Source organism: Pantherophis guttatus, chromosome 6 (genome assembly GCF_059756535.1).
Source record: "Pantherophis guttatus breed Tessera chromosome 6, ASM5975653v1, whole genome shotgun sequence".
Lineage (NCBI taxonomy): Eukaryota > Metazoa > Chordata > Lepidosauria > Squamata > Colubridae > Pantherophis > Pantherophis guttatus.
The window spans coordinates 61,138,967-61,162,612 of NC_142068.1; the positions used below are offsets into that span (position 1 = coordinate 61,138,967).

At 35.7% G+C, this 23,646-nt stretch overlaps 1 protein-coding gene across 1 annotated transcript in view; it reads right to left on the reverse strand.

Moving 5' to 3' along the window:
• ADAM12 (ADAM metallopeptidase domain 12) overlaps window positions 1–23,646 on the reverse strand; it is a 261,963-nt gene that overhangs the window by 28,206 nt on the left and 210,111 nt on the right. The window contains exons 13-16 of the mRNA XM_034436441.3: window positions 19,942–20,031; window positions 19,111–19,306; window positions 8,009–8,117; window positions 7,711–7,909 (exon numbers count right to left, since the gene is read on the reverse strand). Of these exons, the coding sequence (XP_034292332.1) occupies window positions 7,711–7,909; window positions 8,009–8,117; window positions 19,111–19,306; window positions 19,942–20,031 (594 nt within the window). The remainder of the gene's footprint in view (window positions 1–7,710; window positions 7,910–8,008; window positions 8,118–19,110; window positions 19,307–19,941; window positions 20,032–23,646) is intronic.

Here is a 23,646-nt window from a genome sequence, read left to right on the forward strand (position 1 = left end):
AGCATTTCAAATGTACACTGAAAATGTGAATATCATGAAGGGCCATTTTGCATGTTGAGTAGATGAATAAAAAACCCAAATATTTTGGATTCAAATACATACTTCGATACCGAGGATTTTAAAGATTAATATTCAACTGAAGCAGGGAATTTTCTTTTAAGGATTAATGGATAAATAATTAGATAAAAGCTATGGAAGATTATTTCAATATATGATTACAGCAGCAGAATTATTATATGTGCATAGATAGAAAGATTCAACATTACCCACTATGTAGGAATGGTTGGTGAAGTTGATATATTTGAAACAGTTAAATTGACTTCTTTGATTAGAAAAAAGGCATTATCTATTTTTATTGATGATTGGAAGCCTCTTGTGGACTTTTTGCATAAAAATAAAAGAAGGACTTTGATTTATGGTTTTGATGCTAAGATGGGATACATTAATAGAGAGTGGAGTAAGATGTTGCAACTTTAGAAGGGAGAAGCTAGAATATATTTGTAGTTATATATTTTTGTAAAGAATATTGAAAACATTTTTATATCTTTTTTCTTCGTCTCTATTTTTCTTCAACTTTTTTGATATTGAATACTTTGTTTAAGTACTCAGGTGCATCTGCAACGAATTGTAATTCCATCCAAAGTACAAAATATGTGCAGACACGTCATGATGCAAATGCTGTTCCTGATGCAGTTGTGTGAGATGTTGTGCATACCCTTTTCCTTTCCCTGCTCTCCTTCTAGGATGCTGATGAAGATATTTTATGGCTCAATTAAATTGGAACTTCTACCAAAAAGAAGATCAGATGGCATGACTTTTTCTAGATAAATACCTGCTGGCTCCTAGCATATATTCTAAATATTCACAAACTGACTACTTAATAATGTTTTCCAAAGTTTCAAGCTTTGGTTTGATTCGCTATCTGGCATTTTGAGTTACTTGCCTGTATAGAAGGATATTCTGTCTTCATATATAATGCCAAACTCCTCCTCCTTATTCCCTTTAAATGACTTATGCCCTCAGTTTCTGCATTCTGCTCATCAGTTGCATCTATCAAGTTTTAATAATGCCTTCTAAGTCATAAGACCTCTACTTTTCCTTCCTTGTTTCTCATACATTGGGTAGATGGATAAAGGCCATGAAATCCTCAGTTCATCAAACTTGACTTGTCCCTTCCTTTAATTATATCCTCTTTATTGAATACTTCCACATCCTGCTACCCCTCCCCATCTCAGTCCCCGGAGAAGTAGTATTGTTGAGTTCTCATCTCCTTCCTGATAATATTTATTCAGTAATGCTCTGAATCAAGCTCATCTCTTGCCAGAAGTCATTTAAAAAATGAGGGACTTCTGGCAAGAGATGAACTTGATTCAGAGCATTATTGAGTAAATTCTATCAGGGAGGAGATGGGAACTCAACAATACTGTTTCAATTGTCAGAGTATCCAAACTATTTCTTTTGGCACCATCTGTGTTGCTAATTTTCATTTCTTTATTTTTTTAATATGCGAGCCACACTCTTTAACAGAAGAAATGAAGAAATTGATGCTTGGCCCATATCTCTTTTATTCAATATTTCATAATTGCATTTGGTATGTGGATGAATTTCCATGCGTATCAATAAAAATGTGTCATGTGTATCAATCAAAAGGTGTCATGTAAATGTATTTCCGTGTGTATCAATAAAAAGGAATAATTATCAGTGAGCTAAGGAGTCTTCTGAACTTTCCCATTACATCCAGGCATCAAGGGGACTGCTCTTAATATATTATAAGGCTTACGGATCATTGATTCACTCTCTTTGAGTAGAGAATCTCACTACCACACATGACATCTTCATCTTCAGGGCAGAGGCCGACATTCTTTCCTTTATACACCATGCAAAATCTTCTTCCTTGAGTCTTTGGTGGTTTATAGCAATAGCAATAGCACTTAGACTTATATACCACTTCGCAGTGCTTTACAGCCCTCTTTAAGCAGTTTACAGAGTCAGCACACTGCCCCCAACAATCTGGGACCTCATTTTAGCCACGTCGGAAGGGTGGAAGGCTGAGTCAACCTTGAGATGGTGTGGATTGAACCTCTGGCAGTCAGCAGAATTAGTCTGTAATACTGCATTCTAACCACTGTGCCACCACAGCTCTATGGTGGCTGTTTTTCATCCAGAGATACATGGGTGGTTTAGTGGTATTCCTTAACGTCCTGCTAACATTTCTGTGTCTATTGCAATAATTCCTTATCTTTCCTGATAAGCTGGAAAGAGGACTATTTTGTTTCCAGCCTCTTCATCTTCTGTTCTATGAAGATAATCTGCCTGAATTTGCATCATGTATATTTTTTCTAGTCTTCAGGGAGGAAAACAAATATGGTACATCCCCTACAAATCACAAAAGCAGTTTTCTCCATTGCTCAGATATATAAAAACAAAGAACTTGGTCACAAATACTTAGATACTGCCACAAACTTATGTATAACACATGAAGCATATAGACCTCAAAAGTAAGCATAAACTCAGAGGCTTTGATAAGCCAGAAACTAATCTTGATCTGTACTTTGCCAATAGCAGGGGACATTGCTTTAACTCCACCTCTCTCAAATTCTCAGAGGCACTGTTCTCATAGCTTTTCATTATTTTCCTTCCTTGCTTGACTACTCTGGAAAAGCTATGCATAGATGTACTGAGAAAGTTGTTTTATATATTCTTCTCGATGTGAAAAGCTTTTTCTTTGCTTTTCAGGAACTGCTTTATGCTTTGGCAACTTTCCCAGGTTTGAATATGCTAAAGCACATAGTTAATAAAGAAGATGAAAATGTCATCCAAAAGCCACTAAATAGCATAGTTCCAACTGTTAAGTCAAGGCGTTCTACATTCTCCTTTCAGAAAAGACCATAGCTTTGACACAGTGTTAAGATCCTGGAGGTCCATTTTAATAAAGAATCCCACTCCCCAATCAAGGAAGTAAAACCAATAGCTCATAATTAAAGTCTGAAAACAGAAGGACTCACGCCTATTTGGAAAATCTGTCTTAAAAAATTCAATTCTTATAAATCAGAGGACATTGTATGGGCTGTATGTTACTTGTTATTTATTTTATGCTTTAAAGACATTTCTAGGTTACATAAGGACTAAAGCTCTCCGCCATGAAGCTTATACAATACAATCTAATAAATAATACAGGAGCAAAAATTAATAAAATCAATAAATCAAGCAGACTTTAATAAAATATTGCACAACTAAAGATTAAAATTAAGAACAATCCAACTGAACCCAATCACAAAAAGGCCAAGGAAAACAGATTAATTGTTGGGACTTAATGACAGAGCTTGATGGATTCCAGCTGGATGATCATTTTTATGGGCATCTGCAGGAAAATTTCCAGGAGATAGCAAAGCTACACTGTATAATGCAACTGTTTTTTGCATCCAAAATATGTATCTTATAATTCACCAGTCTATTTTTTCTTATTTATGCATTGTTCCTAATGTTACATTTCTTAGAAGAAACATGCTACTGGTTTCAAAGTCGACCTGTATATATTTTGGAATACTCCTTTTAAAATGAATTTGAGCATTTCACATGCTCTTTCAAGGAAAAGATTTTATATTCTAAAACGGGAACATAGGAAGTTGAATTAAATCACACCATTAGTTCATTATCTGTCTATGCCAATGGAGACTGTACCAGCTCCACTACATGGAGAATTTCTGCCCAGCCTGGAACAAAATTATTTGTTACTGTTCTTCCAGCCAGCGTTATTCCAAATCAGTAATGGGATAAAACTTCTATGCTTAATATTTGCGGGGGTGGGGTGGGGTGGGGTGGGGTGGGGAGGAGGTGATTGGAAAAATACTAATTGACGTTTTGGGGCTTGTTTTTAATTTTAGAAGTATTGAGCTAAGGGGTACTTCCTTGTCACTTAGTCCTACGTTACAATCAACCTCTGCTGGTAACTCACAAAGATTTGTGTTGCATCCTGTTTCCTCTTGTCTATCGGGCTCCATTTTATTTCCATTTCTTACATTTTCCATGTGGTAAAGTATTTTAACAGGAAACAGGCAGAATGTGGTAGAAATTGTTCCTGATGACTTTTTGCTGTTCTTTTCTGTGTTTATATGCCATGTTAAAGAAAGCATATGCACCAAGACAAATTCCTTGTGTGTCCAAGAACGCTTGGCCAATAACCTATTCTTCTATTCTATTCTATTCTATTCTATTCTATTCTATTCTATTCTATTCTATTCTATTCTATTCTATTCTATTCTATTCTATTCTATTCTATTCTATTCTACCCTACCCTACCCTACCTTACCTACCCTACCCTACCCTACCCTATTCCATTCCATTCCAGTAGGAAGTAACCAGCAGATGGTTTCTCAAGATAGGTACTGATGTTTTGGGGTGACCAAGTCTATTGAAGGCTTAACACTTTTATGTGTTATTGTAATAATTTCTTCAGATCATCTAGCCTTTTTGTAATACCCACTTGCTTAGTATCTCGCAAGATATTGTAAGAGTTAATCAAGTTTGTCTCTAAGGGTTCTTCAGAACATTGACTTCTATGGAAGGTACAGATTATTTGCTCAGGCTGTCTCTTCTCAAGGACAGTGGTGATAGAAAGTCCTTGAAGTTACCTATTGTTATGTTGCTACAATTAAATTGTAAAGTAAAAGCACTCGTATTGCCAAGATGAGTTATTAATGAGCTAACTCCCTATGTGTGAAACACATGCACTGGGAAGATTTCAAAGTTGCTCAAAATTGGTTTTCTTTTGAACAACATGCTGCCCAAGGTAAGGTGTTTAGATGTTAACTTAGAAGGATTGTTTAAACTCTCCTGGATTGAAGCCATTCAATCTTCTGCAAATCAATAATCTGCCTTTCACAGTGTAGAAGCTAAGGGGGGGGGGGAGAAATAATGGTTACACTTCGGGACCTCCATTTTCCTCTATTTCCTCTGTTATTTTGAATTTGTAGAGTGATCTGCTTTGGCTGTAAATAATAGTTATGGTGGAATTGCCTTTTGTCTAATACTTCCTGAGAGAGTGATACTTGCCTTCTGTGCTCCTCTGGATGTAGTTTTATATCTCTTAATTTATGCTCACTCTGTTTTTAGGTTCCAAAATACAGTAGGATCTACCTTTCCACTACTTGTGTTTTAAGTCACAGTTGTTTCTGATTGAGCTTGATTTGACTGACTTAGCAGTAGTATCTGTATGACTATATTTAAATTTAATGAAAGACTCCTTTACAGTGTTGTTAATTGTAGTCAGAAGCTCAAAATTGACAATACTGTTCATGCTGTCAATAATAATTGTCAGGTTATAAAGTGAGTAACATTTTTAAAATCCTTATCACCTTGTTGTATAAGCGTTGCAATTGGTGGACAAATGGCTTTGATCTGTGAGGGGAAACTCCTTCAGGCATTGAAGCAGAAAGATATAAAAGTCTGGAGCTCTCAATCTCCACCTGTAGATTCCATCCCAGGAGGTCAAATCTATTACAGAGACTAGCAGCAAGAGCTGAGGGGCCTGATTACTCGGGGCAAATAGATGTTTGCTTTTTTAGATAACTGTCAACTTGGAGCAGTTTTATAGGATTGAGTGAAGTTTGAGAAACAGAATGTGAATATTGCCTCTTCTTTTTTTCCCCCCATGGCAAAAAAGGTAAAAATACAGATCTCCAGAAAAAAAAAATATATATACAGGTCTCCAGCAGAACAAGAATGAAAATAAATTAAAATAAAAATATTGTAGAATGAAAAAAAGAGCTAAAGTTAAAGTTAAAATTTAAAAATCGGCTTTAGAAGCAGCTCTTAACAAGAGATGCTATGTCAAAGCCTTCTTTATGGTCTCCTCCACATTCTGTATATACATAATTATAAGTATTTTAACAGAGTGGTACTTAATGGATAAAAGTTATAGTCAGTAGTAACTGATGCTTGAATTAAGAAAAAAAGCCATATTTTCACCTGATCTACAAAAATAATATTGACTTTAACCATCCAAGCAGTGCAAGAATATTGGAAGAGTCTAAATCTATCCTAACATGTTATCTGAGACAGGACAATGGCTGATATGATATCCAAATCTTGAACTGCTCTTGAGAAGTGTCTATGGAGATTCTCAGTCATCCAGGTCATGGCTATCCCAAAGATGCAGGCAACTAGACTTTCTGGTTTTTTTCTTTGAAGATGTTTCACTTCTCATTCAAGAAGCTTCTTCAGCTCTGACTGGATGGTGGGGAATGGAAGGATTTATAGTCTTTGCAGACAGCTAGTAATTTGCATTCTTTTAGAGAGTCATTGAGGCCACCTGGAGGTTTATCTGTGTCGTCAAGGTCACCTGAGTAATGCAAATGGGTGTGGAACCTTCTTGGAACAGTTGAAAGGACTGTGTTGTAGACTGGAGATAGATGATGTCATATTCCTCTCCCTCTGTTGAGAAAGGGCTGTTCAATTTTAACATAGATGGTCTCTTTGACCCCTCTTTCAAACCAGCGATCCTCTCTGTCCAAAATGGGGACTTTGCTGTCTTCTTCAATCAAAGCTGAAGAAGCTTCTTGGATGAGAAGCAAAATGTCTTCAAAGAAAAAACCAGAAAGTCCAGTTGAACTTGAAAAAACACCTTTGGGATGCTCTTGACAAGACAGATTTGATATTAATATTTAACTTGTTTAGGATAACAAGCCTAGGGATTTTCAGAACCATACATTCAACTCATGTTCAAAAAGTGCCAGGCAGAGGGAAAAGCATCAACAAAAAAACATCTCAGTCCTGTTTGATTTTCAGGTAATTGATACCTGCTGACTATTTAAAGGTATATAATTAGACAAGGAGATGAGATTCTTAAAGATCAGCAATAGGCAACTATTTTTGTGGCTGACAAGTATATTAAATGAAAAATCTCATCACAAAAAAATAATTAATTTGTTGCTGGGTTTTTAATGTTGTGATCCTGAGAGGAAAGGAACAAAGTTGGTGTTTGCCTGTCTCACTGATTGTCTGCCCTGTTATATATAAGGGATGAATGTGGGAGACTTTTTTTTTTTAGTCTTCATGTTTTATGAAATAAATCAGTCGGAAGGAAAGTTTATCCATGTGTATGGAGACAGATATTATAACTTTATGTGTTCAACATTTACTATTCCACACAAATTATTCATGTATGTGCCAATGTGTCCATGCTTGAATTAAGCTCTGTCATCAACTTTAGCTGATTCTGCTGGACACAGGAAATATTGGAAACCATATTACCAGTACTTTCATATTACTCAAGCAACAAGAAACTTCATATCAATCTTTGAATATAAACACTTTTCATATTGCTTCATTGCAAGAGTAACTTGTATAGACCAAACACTTGCTCATTCCCCCCTTTTTCCCTAATATATAATTTATCAGAAACTGGTGTAACATAAAAAAAAGAGTATTTTTTTCATACTATATATGCGTGTTTCAAAATTTTTATGTACCAATTTACCGCTACTCCTTCTGGCTAAACAGTAAACTGATTCCATGCACCATCAATAAACCCTTAAATATACTTAACATTAGAAGAGCTATTTGCATAATCCTTTATGTTAGGTTTGCCAGGCTATTAGTTCAAAGCACAGAAAGTAAGACTGAAAAAAAAAGGACTAGATGTAATACATATACATATGAAAAAGACCTTAGATATCAAAGGAATTGAGGGAAAGGATTTCTAAGCCTTACTTTTTCATCTTCACATTTTGTTCCAGCCAAGACAAGACCTGGATCAGGCATATCATCCCCCAAGTAAACATGTGTTCCTCGGCACAGAATTTTGCCTCCTCCTTGTAAAGGGATGTTTGTTTCTATTGAGACAGCATTGGTGCCAATTACAGGTCGACTCGCTCCCCCTTGACACTGAATTTTTCCACACTTTGAATCTCTGAAAAGAGAGGAATAATGTAGATCATTGACATATAATCAGCATCTCTATTAGCACTGCTTTACTTAGTTTTGTTTCGGACAGATGTGCAGCTTGTACCTGGGTTCACATTTGGCAAAAGTACTTTTGGAATCCTTGCCACAGTTTCCATATGGATCTCCTGCAGAATTGACTCTCTGAAAGCATATCTCAGGAGCAGGTTTAGCGCCTAAAACAGAGGCAAAAATATGGAATCTGTATGAAGTATGTAAGAAAGTAGATTTTGGTAGGGAAGAGTGAAGAGAGGAAGTAGAAGAGGGAAATTCTTGGATTATGCCTCCCCCACTTCCTTCCAAAAGGCAAACAGGCATTTCTACCCACCTCTGTGAAATCACAAGATTATTAGCAATGTTCATGGCAGTCCCTTGGAAGTAAAATAAAATTAAAGAATACATTGTAATTGGAATAGCTATTCACCCAGATAAATCTTATTATTTAATATAACTACTTACATTTTGGAACTATAATTATATACATATTCTTAAGGGTCTCTGTCTCTCTCTCTGTGACTACCCAAATGGCTGCAGCAAGAAATATTTGGTTCCATCTTTTAGAATAAACTGTAATGGAATTTAAATTTCATACTCAACCATCAAGCCATGGTTTGGTTAAACATGGTTTATTAAACAGATTACAATTTCCTGAGATCATACAACACATTATACCCAAACTATCAAACCATGTTATTGATTAATATGTTGCCATCTGAGCTGCATTAAGAAATTACAATAAAGTTAGTGACATAACCTTATGCCTATTTCTGACATAAATCAATACTGTATTTGCATTTTTTCTAGTAAGAGGGAAAACTCAGTGTGGCAAAAGCAGAAAATGAGCAAATAGAGAATTCTGTTTGTTACAATATAACCAAAATACTGGATGAGTATACTTATTCTTTTCGGTTACCAGTGGCCATCTAGTATGCTGAGACAACCTGATACTCTTGCATTTAATTCTGTGCCTTCATAATTCCTTTTCAACTTGTTTATTTCTAACTAAATAGAAATCTATTTGTTTCCTCTATTTTTTTTCTGTTCAGATAAACTAAGCAAGCAAACACCCTATTTTTAGCCCTTCAAGGTAGACTGGATTAGGAAAACCAAGTCATATAGATCAATATCACTTTTATTTTAAATTATATTAACAGAACCTTCCAAGTCTGAATGTGCTTCCTTCCTCCCTCCTTTTATTTTTGTGAGAACTAGGCAGTGTCTTATCTGAGACATTTTTCTTGGGTTACAGTGCTGCTCCAAACTTAGATTTCATTTATCTGACTGTGGTTTTGGTAGTAGATGTTCTTCTTGTCACTCAAGGTTATCCCCATTAAACCAATATATTGCTAGTTGAACAATGGATAAGGTATAGAAGTAACTTCTTGGAAGGAAAATATCTGATTTCTGAGTCATAAAAAATGAACAGCATTCTCTTCTCTTTCTTATTCAATCCGTATACCAAAATGATCATGAAGAAGTTAGAGTTTGATGAATCAAAAATTGGGACAAAGGTTGGAGGAAGAAGTGTTAATGAGTTTCAATATATTGATGATATAACTCTTCTCTCAGAAACAAAAAAAGACCTGGAATGTCTGATCAAGAAAAATCAAAGAAGAAAGTGAGAATTTTCATCTCTTTTTGAACATCAAAGAGAGCAAACTCATGAGCACTACAAGGAATAAAAAAAATCAAAATAGAAATTAACATTGAAAAGATAGAATATGTGGAAAAAATCACTTTCCAGGGTTGCAGATCACTCAAAACTGAATGCAGCCCAGATATAAAACTTTGGATTGCACTGGGTTGGAAAATATGAAAAATCAAAGACATCAGCATGGCAACCAATGTAGGTGAGTTCACTCTATTGTGTTCCCTGCAGCTACCTATGGTTGTGAAAGTCGGACCTTAAAAAAGCAAGACAGGAAGACAATCAACTTGTTGGAGCTGTGGTGCCGGAGAAACCTGCTGCATATTTTTGGACAGCAAAGGTGACTAACAAGTAAATATTAGAACACATAACATCAGACATATCACTGGAAAGAAAAATCACAAAACTACACCTCATTTAATGCGGGGGAATTCATTGGATAAAACAATTATGCTTGGAAGAATGAGAAGTAAAAGGAAACCAGGCTGCCAAACAACCCAGTGACTGGACACCATAAGAGATAACACCCATCAGAGCATAGAAAAACTCAAAGAAATAGTGCAAGATAGGAAGATGTGGAGAGATCTGACCCATAGAATTGGCAGGAGACAGATACTATTGAATGGATAACATCATCATCATCACATTTTTTTTGCACTATCAATTGGTAAACAGGTAAAAGGCAGAAGACTGGCATTGGTTGGTTGGTTGGTTGGTTGGTTGGTTGGTTGGCTGACTGGTTGGCTGGCGATTTAAAAGCTTGGGTATTATTGGATTTTTACTGAGACTGGCTTTCCAGAGATTAGATGTTTTGATATAACAATATTTTAAAGCCTATTAAAATATTTTCTGTTACAAAGCATTTAAACAGTAAGAATAGTAATACTATTAATTAGCTAAATACAAATCACAGAAAAAAAAATTAGAAAATTTAAACTTTTTTTAGCCTGTTAGATGTGCTTTCTTGATTGTTGAATGAAAAATAAATGCATTTGAGTAGATTATGCAGCAGCTGTATTTTTTCTGATGAGACATGCTGAGGAGGAATAAAATGTGTGAATATATTTCTGGCCAATTCTTTTCATCCAGGCTTGAAAACAGTACACACTGGAACATTGAGTCACATAACAGCAATCTTTCTTTTTCTCTCTCTGTCTCACTTTCCCTGCAATGGTTAAAAGAAGCCCATTAAATTTGTCTACTCCAGTATTCTATTCCAAAAAACATTTATCTAAATGTTTTTTGATGTCACTCAGCATGAAAGGATCATCTTGTGGTTTATCTCCAATGGCTGAAACCTACAAATATATGGTATCTTTATAGGATAGAAAGGATAGCAGTGGTGGGAAAGTGTCTTATCTACTACAGATGAACATTAATATCTCATCTTTCTAGTGGTTATGTAATAAATGGCTTCCATATAGAAGTATAAATTTATTACTGAGACAAGAAATTGAGAGGATTTAATTCTCAATGAGGAGAAAGAAAAGAAGCAAGCTTTTGTTTTAGCTATTCTTAAATGGTTAAAAGTTGGAAATTTTAGTTGATAAATTATAAAAAGACCCAGCAATTTACTCCAGATGTAGAAGCTAACATCCTCTTTGAGGTCAACTCGACTCCTGGTGCCTACTTGGTCACAGCCATGTTGCTTTCTGAGCAATTAATGTAAAAATAGTTTTCCACTGCCTTTTTCTGGATTCCTGTTTGACTTCTCAGCCTAGTCTACATCTCTCTATTCCCCAACACATTGTCTAGTTCAAAGCTTTCCACAATCAGGATGAAGAATTAGTCCTAAAATAAAGGTCTAATTTTTAACCCTCCATTTTCTGGGATTCCTGAGGAAAAGAAAACCAGGACTTTGTACGTACTTCCAACAGTGGGCTTTCAGAATACTGCCCCATGGTTCTTGCTGGAATTTTCTTCAAAATAATGTACCAAAAAAGAACTTTGGAAGTACTTAAGGAGGTCAAGCAGTGGTGAAATCCAAATTTTTTTACTACCATTTCTGTGGCCGTGGCTTGGTGGGCAGGGGAAGGATACTGCAAAATCTCATTCCCACCCCACTCTGAGGCCAGCCAGAGGTGGTATTTGCCGGTTCTCCGAAATACTCAAAATTTCTGCTACCTGTCAGAACCTGCTGTTCAGATAAGCTAAGCAAGCAAACACCCTATTTTTAGCCCTTCAAGGTAGACTGGATTAGGAAAACCAAGTCATACAGATCAATATCACTTTTATTTTAAATTATATTAACAGAACCTTCCAAGTCTGAATGTGCTTCCTTCCTCCCTCCTTTTCACTCCTGAGGTCAAGTGACTTTTAGGATATTCAGATCCTTAGAGAAGTATTTATTCAAGCCCCAAGAACTGCCATCTATTGGGATCCCAGAAGCATGCATTTGCATTCTCTGTCATGGTACCAGATTGCTGGTATAAGGTTCCTCCTGAAATATCGGTGGTTTCCATCTGGAAGGCATTCCAAAGGGATTTGAAGACTTGGTTTTTCTCCCACACTTTGCGCTAGAATTCTAGGAACCTGTTGCTGATTGTATATATTTGTTGCTATTGAGGAGATCTGCCATTTTGCTTCCATTAGATGAATTTTTGTTTTAAAAAAATATGTTTGTTTTGTTTTATGCTATGAGCCACTGAGTGCCAATTGGAGCAAAGTGGTATTGACGACAAATAAAATAAATTGATAAATTATATTCCTGTGTTGTTTAATTCTTTCACTGTCAATCTCAATACACGTTTAAATAGCCAAAAGGCCTTATTCCATTCTTCAATCACTTGGTATTAGCAAATATTTATGATGCCACTTTTATAGAAAATATGTGTGTATTTTCCATATCTTTTTAATTCATCCTATTTAAACCTTTCCAATGAGAGCTGGTTCTGGTAAAGGAAAGGAGGAAGATTCCTTGCATTTGGAGTAAAGATTCTTCTTTCTTCTGGGCAATCTCTGTAGATATATCTTTATCACATCTGATATCTGTTGCCTGGTTAGGTGGTTAGTTAGCAGTCACCACTGCTTGCCCAGGCCCCAACTAATGAGCAAGTAAGAATATGCAAAAAATTGTCTTGATTTGGTAGTCATTGCTAGTACACTGATGAAAAAAATGTTTTTGTGTGTGTGTGTGTGTATGTATGTATGTATGTATGTATGTATGTATCACTGTGTGTGTCCCCTTACAACAGTTCATTTAGGCACTGAAAAAGATAACATTTGACCATTTTTCAAACTTGCCACTATTGTGGCATCCCCATGACACAGGATCAAAATTCAGATGCTTGGCAACTGACTCATATTTAGGATGGTTGCAGTGTCCCAGGGTCATGTGATTATTTTTTACGACCTTCTGACAAACAAAGTCAATGAGGAAGCCAGATTCACTTAAGAATCATGTTACTAATTTAACAAGTGCATTGAGTTACTTAAGAACTGTGGCACTTAACAAATGTCTCAGCAACAGAAATTTTGGGATCAATTATGATCTACACACACACACACACACAAACGTGTATGTGTGTGTGTATTATATAAATGTAAAATATCTGACCATTTGTTATGTACCACTCAGAGTCACCTTCAGTGAGATAAGTGGCTGTATACATTTGATCAATCAATCAGTTGGTATCTAGTAACATTTATAATGTCATTCTTTTTTGTAGGGGCCTTCTAAAACTGCCTAAGCCTAAGATAACTTTATAAGCTTTCATGGGAAAGAATCTTACTGATGTAAGAGATTTTTAGGATGGGATATAAATCAAAATAATAAATAAAAACAGAGAATAGCATTTTTTTTTTTTTTACAGAAGAGAGAACTTGGGCTTGTAAACAAGTCTTCCCACCATCTCTTTCAAATGGCTTTTAGATTTCAGTAACACAATAATTTGTTACTAGCTTTGTGTCCCTGCAACCCATATGTCTAGTCTCTTATAATACCACAATGTTATTATCGTTCACGTTATATTCATATAAAAATAAGGAGAATTGATGATCCTTGTACAGCCTTTCCCAGCCTGGGAACATCCAGATGTAAACGGACTATAACTTTCAGAGCCAGAATGCCATTCCTGATTAACATATTGGGGAGTGTCAGGGTACGGAAAGCTGAAATAGTAGCTTAAAAGAAAAACACAAACTAAGAAACCTTCATAAAGATACTTAAGGAAACCAGCTGTGATGTGTTTCTTTAGGAAACTCATTTATCATAATTCTACCAGATAAACCGAAGCAGAAAGCCTTGTCTCTCTCTCTCTATTTTGCTACTTGAAGGGGCAAAGTGAAAATGATTTGTGAAAGATTGCTAGCAGATTTTAAACTTGCTGAAACAGAATGAATGCTTATCTTACTTCCTATCAGCCATCAGAACTTGACACTCCAATAGTTAAGATTTGTCACAGTTTTTAACTGAAATCGCCTACCACCCATTTCTAAGTTGGTATAAAATAACAATTTTTACAGTGGTTCACACACCGCTCTAAATTTACTTAATTACGGTTGAATAATTAAATAGACTACAGTGACAAATCACTTTGGATCCTATAAAACACTAAGTCAAATTAAACAAACCATATTGTGCTCAGTATATGAACCTTTGTTCATACTTGTTCTCGCACTAAATGCAACAGACCATTTCTCCTCATGTCCATTTAACACCAGAACACAGAGATGTTATGGGTCAGTATGGAGTAAGTGTCCTGAAAAATTATTTAGCTCTTATATTTTTGGAATTCTTGCTATTTTTGTTATCTTTGCCACCATGTTCTACCAGAACTTCAAGTAGGTCTACTAATATGTACATATCTATGTATATGTATATGTATATGTATATGTATATGTATATGTATATGTATATGTATATCTGTATGTGTATGTGTATGTGTATTTATATAGTCTGAGCAAACAAATAGCACCAACTTTTGTTGTTTGACATTTCTTTCATGAACATATCCAGAAAAGTTCCAGTTTTGACTTATCTATCCATACAACTTTTCTCCAGAAGTCTGGGCCATCCAGCTCCTTTTGGGCAGCTGTGGTATAAACATCAGGGGGCCATGATTTTTACTTTGCTACTTTCCATTCATCATATTTTTATCTACTGCTTTGCTATGATGCTGATAATAGCTGAGAGCCAGATAAAGTGATCTGATAAGAAGCTTCAAATACCATTTAAAATTGTCTCTGCCTCATTAGATGAAGAGGCCTCTGTACCCAACTATTAAACTAAAAGAAATGAGAAGGGAAGACTGGTAAGGATGACTGATGAAGTAACTCTACAGTTAAGTATCCCTTAATTTGGATGACAACATAGAAGAACTTAGAAGGGAACTATATACCACCAAAGAAATTATGATGGGACCCATGTCTTGAAAGTATCCATAAAAGCCTTTAAGATATGCCTTAGGGCTAACGACAAAATAATCAAAGCCACCAGGTAAGTCTTGAATAATTTTACTGTCATGTCTCCAGCTTGCTTGCCAGAGGTAATAGCAACAGAATGAAAACTGGCAGAAAAACCTGCTGACATTTCTTGGTGAAATGTCTAAAGAAACAATCCTTCCATCCTGAGAGATCATCATGGGGTGATCCAGTATGGGCTTCTTTATTTGCCCTACCAATAAATTCCTCTAGCTAATGATTGAATTGAAGCCAGTGAGCCAATTTATAAGAAAGGGGAGAAATCTTATATGTGATTTTTTTTGTCTAATATACTAGACATAATTTGTAAACCATGTACTTGACATTTGGAATGTAAATCAAGTGATGGGCTGGATCAGTTGAAGATCCAGCTTCATCGGATCATTGAGCTAGTTTCTCATTGGCTGAGAAACTAGCTGGGTTCAACTGGGGAAATCAACAATCAATTATTGTATAGTACTGTATCAACTACTGTAACAAATAAGTATTCTAACCATCCCCGCTATTGGTTTCATGGATTTAGAGACAGCTTTAAATTCAGCACCCTCTTCCAATGTCCAGAGATTTCTGATTTTGTTTCAATGAACTCAAATAATATTTTATTGTGCTGGTTATTCTTTGTGATCTGGCACTCAATTTCCTTGTTATCCATTTTTTATAAGTCTGATGAATCAACTACTCATTTTTAAAAAATGTGTTAATATTCAGTTGCTGGTTATCTTCAAAAGGGGAGTCAAAGCTTATGAGATTTATATTAGTCAAGGCTAGCCTAAATTGTGACCATTATTTAAAGGCATGCTCAATTATTGAATCTAGCCATTTTTTAAAATTAAATTGATTGCCCTAAAGGGGTTGGTTATTTTTCCATATGTGCAATTGCATGTTAGCTAACAAAAGAAAAGCACCTGTCTGTGGCAGGTGCTTCTGAGAGTCATGGAGAAGGGACTTTCTGCTCTTGGCTTGCTACCTTATGTGTCTTCAGGGTCTGCTCCAGGCAGGGCACTGTAGTGTCACTAGTGGGCAGCCAATGCTCAGCTAAGCCATCTTCCCACTAGCTAGGCTAAGTCCTCCCTTCTGTATGAAGGAGGAACTGAGAAGCATAATGGTCTGGGGCTGCTGGTGTTGCTATCCTTCTTCCCATCTCCCATTGCCTGGAGAATGAGAAGTAGAGGAGGATGGAGATTATTAGAGAGTATAAACATTATACTTTCAAGAGTGGTGTGGTGGCCTAAAGGTGGAGCTCTCACCTCACAATCAGGAGGCTGTGAGTTCGATCCTAGGTTGAGGCAGATATTTCTCTCTCTGGGCACACTGAGAATATATCTGCTGAACAAAACTCTGCATTGGCAATAGGAAAGGCATCCGGCCATTAAAACACTCTGCTAGCTCCATTCAGTTGCCCAGACTCCACCCCGCAAGGTATTATGGGGTTGTTAAAAGAAGATGATGATGATAAACATTATACTTTCATTATAAAACTATATATTGTTTTTTTAGTAAAAATAGTCAAGATACGATAAAAATTAATAAATAGATAGGCATATAGATAGAGACAATCCATTTGGCATGGCATATTTAGATTTGCAACAGCTTTTGTCACTAAAAATTATTGAATAGTTGTGGGATACAGTGGCCCCTCTTATGGTTAGATAACTGATTAAAGGGTAGAAAACAGAGGATAGGAATAAATGCTCATCTAGATACTAATTGTAGGAAGACTCTCGTGATGATAGATATGTTTGTTTTTCTGTTTCAGAACAATTGGATTTAAAATCCAAAGGACTGTTCTGTAAGATGCCTTCTGGAATTTTGTAAAAGCTTTCCTTTTCTTTATAAAAGTTCTGTAGGGTACTTTGGATGTTTATTTCAAAAAAGGCAAAAACAGAATATAGAGAAAGAGATATATAGCTAAATAAGTGTGTATGGTGGAATTTTCTGTACAATTGTCTTATATTTTATCCTGACAATTGACTTTCACAGTAAACAACACACATTCCTTTATATCTGTGTCAGCCATCACAATATTGGTGGTAGTATTTAATCATCATCATAACTATTCCCATTAAAATATGTACAGGAACCCTTATTCGATTTCAAGAATTTAAAGTAAGGATTCATTTCTTTGCAGTCTGAGAAAGTCCCAGTTTGTTCAAAGTTGAGGCTTCTTTTCTCTGGGAAAAATCAATGTTTCTCTCACCAATGGATTTATCTGCATATCTAAGCACCTTCTGTAAATGCCAATAAAAGCAGTAGATAATATCCAAATGCATTCTACTCTACATAACCATCAATCATTTTGCTATAAATAGGTCACAGCTATGGCAATGCAACTTTACAGAAGCAAAGTATTAAAAAGTTTCATTTTAATTTAAAGGCAGAGATTGCAGGGAAAAAAAATTGGATTTTTCTTATGTAACATAGATTCTTGTCTTGAATTCAGTCTGTGAAATATTTCTTTAACATGGGATTCTTTATAGCACTATAAAACTTTCTTTCTACTATGATCTGAATTTGAAGGATAAATACAATTTGGATTGTATAAAGGTAGGTCTGTACCTGTCTATAATCCCTTTTACCAAATGTATATTTTCTTGGGATCACACATTTGTTGCAAAAGCAGCTTTAATGGAACCCAAAATGAGCTGTGCATGTGGCCGCACGTGCCCTGAATCACATTTTGCCCTTCAGATCTCAATTTCTGCAGAACCCTAATTTGAGCCTTACGTGTCCTCTAGTAAAAATACCATACAGCAAAGCGTTATTCACCTTCATCATTAGCAACAGCAGCAACTGATAAAAAATGCATTTTAGTGAATGCTGTAGGAATTGAAGTTAAATTATTGAGTGAAGTTGATTGAAGAGAAAAGAAGAAATTACTTAATTCGTGGAGTCTTTCTTCTGACCTTCTTTTGGAAGGATTCTTGAAATCCAAGTAACATCACATTTTAATTACATTTCTTCATTCATCACCTATTTGCCTTTTTAGGACCTCACTACTCTCAGTCGTTATTTTGCAGCCTAACTGCCCCATTTGGTACTACTCTGTTGCCAAAAGCACTGACCGCAGAAAAAAGTAACATACTATGGCAAACGACTGAAATGTTGGAAAAGGGATGGTGCGGAACTACAACAGCAAAAACTTTGGATGGATATGCGGTTTTCTAATGCACTTCCTCTGTTCTTGATTCAGATTACTTTATCAGTGAAAGCCAGTTAATGGTTGAAGTCGGTTCCCAGACTGATGGAAGTACATTTGGTGGCACTATTTCATCCTAATTCATCTTCAACTATGACTTATGTTTTCAGAGTTAATGCTGTGCACTTACAGAGTGGCTCTCATCCCAGAAATCTCTAAGTGCTTAAGCAAACATAATAGTAATTACTTCTAAGATGAAGGCAAGTATTTGCATTTTACAGTTAAGTAACTTCAAGCAAAGCAAATCAACCTTTATTCAGAAAAGGATGCAGCTGTTCTCACCTAGTACAAGAAAGGACAATGACAGTCACTGGGAATCTCAATGTAATGTTTAACTATATGCATAGATCTGAAGTGAGACCTCTGGCTATGACCCAGCAAGAAAAATCCTGGCTCATTTTGGCAAATGTTGCTTAGATGTTGGTTAGATGTTGACATATATGAGCTGTAACTGATGTTTCTGAAAGCCTGAGATAATGCACCCAGCCTTCTCCAGCTTAGAGCCTGTCATTCAATATGTTGGAAGCTCCGTGCTGTTTGGAAGCTATGTTATGTACCCCAAACATAGCTGGAAGCAAAAAAGAGTCAAAGAATGATGTGGTAACAACCACTTTCCAGAAAACTTTAAGCTTAATAGGTTAATAGAGGTACAGTAGATATACACTAAGGGAAAGAGGTTTGCATATATTAAATTCTATTCTTCAATTACATCATTCACCAGCTTACTTGCATTAACAGGAATATATCACTAACTATCAGCTTAAGGAAAGGATTGGCATGTGGTGATGAAATGCAGCGGGAAAGATTTATTCTGGGGTTATGAATTCTGAGAGGTAAGAAATCATTACACGCCTCCTCCAAATGTCAATGCTAATTTGTTTGTGTGAATAAATATCAAGCTCACCTGGTCCCCAGAGGGTGATGCACTGCTGTTCGTGAGTCTGGCACATCCCGTTATAGCAGTATCCGTCTACCCCGTAGCAAGAGTGCCCATCATGCAAGTAAACATTGGCTGGGCAATGAGGATTGCTTCCAGTACAGAATTCAGGGAGATCACAGGAATTACTGGTATCCCTGCATAAAATCCCTGCTGGCCTCAGCTGTAGGGAAAAAGAAGGGACTGCAGTTTCAAAGAAGAAAATGTATTATATTGTGGCTTTTATGCTACAGGCTAAAGTTGTCTTTCTCTCTTCCTAAGATTCTGTACCAGGCATCTATTAAACGCAGCATGAGAAGCGAAAGAGCACTTTATATGCCTCTCATTGATATACTGCAGAATTGTTTATGGCTTACTTTCAAAGGCCTACCTTCATTCCTCATTAAAATGCAAGCACAGCGCTTTGATGTTCTGCATCACACAGAAGCACACATCTTAAACCTCAAAGAACTCTGCCATAGTAGGCATACACGTATAGGGCTCCCATCTATTAATACTAGCAGCAAAGGGTATTAAAAAATACACACTGTCTTATGGGAGAAGATATGCTGGCCTCTTTCTTAAAAAAAAATAGTTTTCTCTCTCTCTATCTATCTATCTATCTATCTATCTATCTATCTATCTATCTATCTATCTATAATTTTACTGAATATATATATTATTTTACTGAAAACACACCCATACCCCAGCCTTGAATATCTGAACCAATATAAACACCCCAGCCTTGAATATCTGAACCAACATAAACATTACTATGAAATCCTGCCCATACCATCTGAAGAATGATCAAATATTCACCTTGCAATCTTCACAGCAAAGTCCATGTGCACACACTGCTCCTGGCCTTAAAGTACAGGTTGTAGCATTACAGCATTGGTTCGTACATTCCTAAAGGGGGAAAAAACAACAACCCAATCATACTATAGGATTGTGTCAAACAATCAAGTTTGTATACAGACAATCTCAATGTACAGGATGACTTGATTCTCAAGGCAGAATTAAATAAAGTTCAGGCTAAGTGCTGGATTATTTCTGAAGTCCATAGATTTCAGGACTGTCCTTGCCTCAATCTGACTTTTCTTTCCTTAAGTATCCTTTCAATGATATCCTACCAAAGAGACCCAGGTACAAGTCCATCTTTAGCCATGGTTAATTTTGGGCTAATTTGGGACTAACTTTCTCTCTCAGCTCTAGACCTCACAATGGATCAAGTGCTAGGTACATCCCCTTGAGTTTCTATATGATACTCAGTTCTCCATTCAACGATTAAAAAAAGCATTCCTATCATATCTTTATTTAAGGTTTTAAGAAATAATATCATGAACAAACATTGGAAATGCTTGATAGTGTTGGTAGAATCCCACTGTGGTGGGAAATTTGCTGCATCACTAATTTTATGAACCAGCACGTGTTATTGAGACTATCCAAGCAGCTCCCACTATTTCTGCAACAATAACTCTGATTTGGCAAGGGGTCACAATCATACAAAGGGCAAAGAACCAATAAAAGCCAATAAACAGAGAAGTTATTTCTATATAAATCCCACTGTATTATGAACAGATTGCAATACTAGCTACTTTCATAAGAGCCATTTAAAAGTATGCACCAAGGCAATATTTCTGCCAGCCTTCTCTAGTGCTATAAAGCCATTAATAACTAAAGTTTGTAAGGCTGAGATTATTCAACCAACTCTTATTCTTTGTTTACCGGCAACTGGTCTACTAACATTATTTCCTGTAATTCTTTTAATATTTCAAAACAGTTATTATGGAGCTGTTATGTTTTTGTTTTTTAAAGGAGTTAAAGATATTATATTAATTTATAATTTGTTTGAACTACGTAGTTCTGTGCCTATTTGGAGCACTTCAAATGCATGCATGCCTATATTCATGTATGTATGTACCGTTATGTATGCATGCATGTATATATCCCACTTCATCTAAACAATTAAACTTCAAGTAATTGAAGCTACAACTAGTAGTATCTTTCTAAGTTTTTTTCTCTCTCTCGGTGGGAACTAGATCCTCTCTTCTGGAACTTGAGCACTATTTGTGCTCTCCCTGAATTGTTTCCAATTTATCTTGTATTGATCAGAACTAGCATAGTATGTAAATGTGATCTAATCTCTAGACTGAGCAGAGTCATATTATTGGTTCAAGTGTCTTGGAAATGATGCTGTTCTTAATGCAATTTGAAAGAACATTAACCTTTCTTTCCCGGTAACATATTGTTAGGTTAGTAATCTGTTCTAACCTTTAGGTTCTCCTTAGAAATACTATTTACCTTGATACAATCTTCTCAACTTCATTTTGTTGTACGTGTATAATATAATGCCATCTGTTGAAGTTGTTTGTAGAGTTTTCTATAATAATAGTAGCTACCCATTCCCATGTACTACACTTCCTATTTCTTTTTGTAGATTTTTATTTTCTTGGTATGTTTTTCACTTACTACATATATTTTCCTATTAGTCTACTATTTTGTCTTAACGGAAAATAAACGGAACCATACAGTTCAAATATCTCAAATGTCACAGGGAATGGTAATTGTTTTAGATTAAGGATTGGCAGAATCACCCTTCCATTGAGTTTCAAAAAAGCATAGCAAATTCCTTCTGCTCTGCCCAATTTCTGGAGTAGGTAATAGAATCTGAAACAGCTTCTATAATTTCACAAAAAACTTCAATTTGGGTGGCATCTGGAATTCAGAAGAGAGTGTGTATTTCTACCTTAGGGCTATACTTACACCCTCCCCCTTCATAGACTTCATAGTGTGACAATTTTTAGAAGTGGAGACAGCTATAATATGCCAATTACTTTTAGTTTTCTTATCACTAGGACATTTTTCTATAGAGCTCATGCATGACATCCCTATAAGTGCCATCTATCCCATTGGAAAGCTGAAGAAGGTAGCCAAACAATCTATTTGCTAACATAGTCAGGTAATTAGCAACCAGTGATGTACAGGTTGGCTCCAACATACTGAAGAAGCCTAAGTTGAAATTAACAAAACACACAATTGTTGTGTTAAAAAAAAAAATCAAATTTTACTCAAATAAACCATATTATGCTTCAAAGTATTGGCTTGGATAACAGAACATAGTATATAATGATTAATTCTTACAACACACCAAACAAAAATTACCCAAATCCATTTTAGTCTAATCTAATATGTTGTGTGGTGTTGCTATGCAGTGCTTTCTATTCAAAATGGGAAAAAGTGTTTTGGAGTTTGAAGGGCTCTTATGGAGCATCAAGTGAGCAAAAGGCATTTTAAATTATAAGTTTTTGCCAATTAATAAATTAATGAAGGGTTAATTAAAAAGAAAGCAAAATAATGGATGTGGCTATAGTAATTGACTTGAGAATCAATTTATCACTGATATGAAATTACTTCAATAGAATAGTTATGTTCATCTGATGATTTGGCCTCAGCTGTACATTCTGTCTACTGTAGATATATAGTTTTAAATCTTAGATCTGAATCTAATGAAGGATAGATTGCAAATATAATCTGCACTATTGGCTAACAAATACATTAATGATCCATGCAGCACAATTTAATCATGGTACTTCTCCCTACGCATAAGATCATAAATATTTTGTTGCCTGTAGATTAAACCAATAAGAACTCTCAGAAAAAAATGGATTTGTTTCCAAGGTTAAAGTCAGAAGGAAGTGAGTTAAATTGATGATCCCTGAACATCAGGTCCCTGAGGACCTCACCAAAATAGCTATAGATAAAACTACTCCTCAACTTTTAACTCCATCTGACTGAACAAATAAGAAATCTCTGATATTGAAATCATAACATAAAGTAGCAACTAGGTCAGAAGTAGGAATGCAAGTTATTACTTTTATTATATTTTGCAGACCTTAAGAGAAAGAAGAAGATATGGCTAACTGATCCTGTTGCAGATGCTTAAAAGAATAGCGACAGAACATTTGAAAAGTCTTTTACTTGGAATGAAGAGTAAATATGTTCAACATTTTCAACTGATATAGATATAGGAAAAGATTGATTATTCCAGTAGCCTTTTCAGATTGCGTGTTGTTATTCAAATCAACACACTTGAATAAATTATGCAACAAAGGAAATAGTGGTGATGTTCGTAAATGGTGTGAAAAACTGAATATTTGCTATCACTTTTAAAACTTGAAATCAAGAGATTAACATTGACTATTAATAGCAACAAGTAAAACTCTCTCTCTCTCTCTCCCTTTCTCTCTCCCTCCCTTCCCTCTCTCTCTTTCTCTCTCTCCCTCCCTCCCTCCTCCTCTCTCTCTGATAGCATGATAAACACTGTTGGATTCCAAAAATAGAAAAATGCCTAAATTTCTCCTTTTCCGGAGACTCAGGGTGGCTTACGTTTTAAGCAATAGCCTTCATTCTTTTGTATATTTATACAAAGTCATCTTATTGCCCCCATAATCTGGGTCCTCATTTCACCTATCTTTGAAAGGATGGAAGGCTGAGTCAACCTTGAGCCTGGTGAGATTTGAA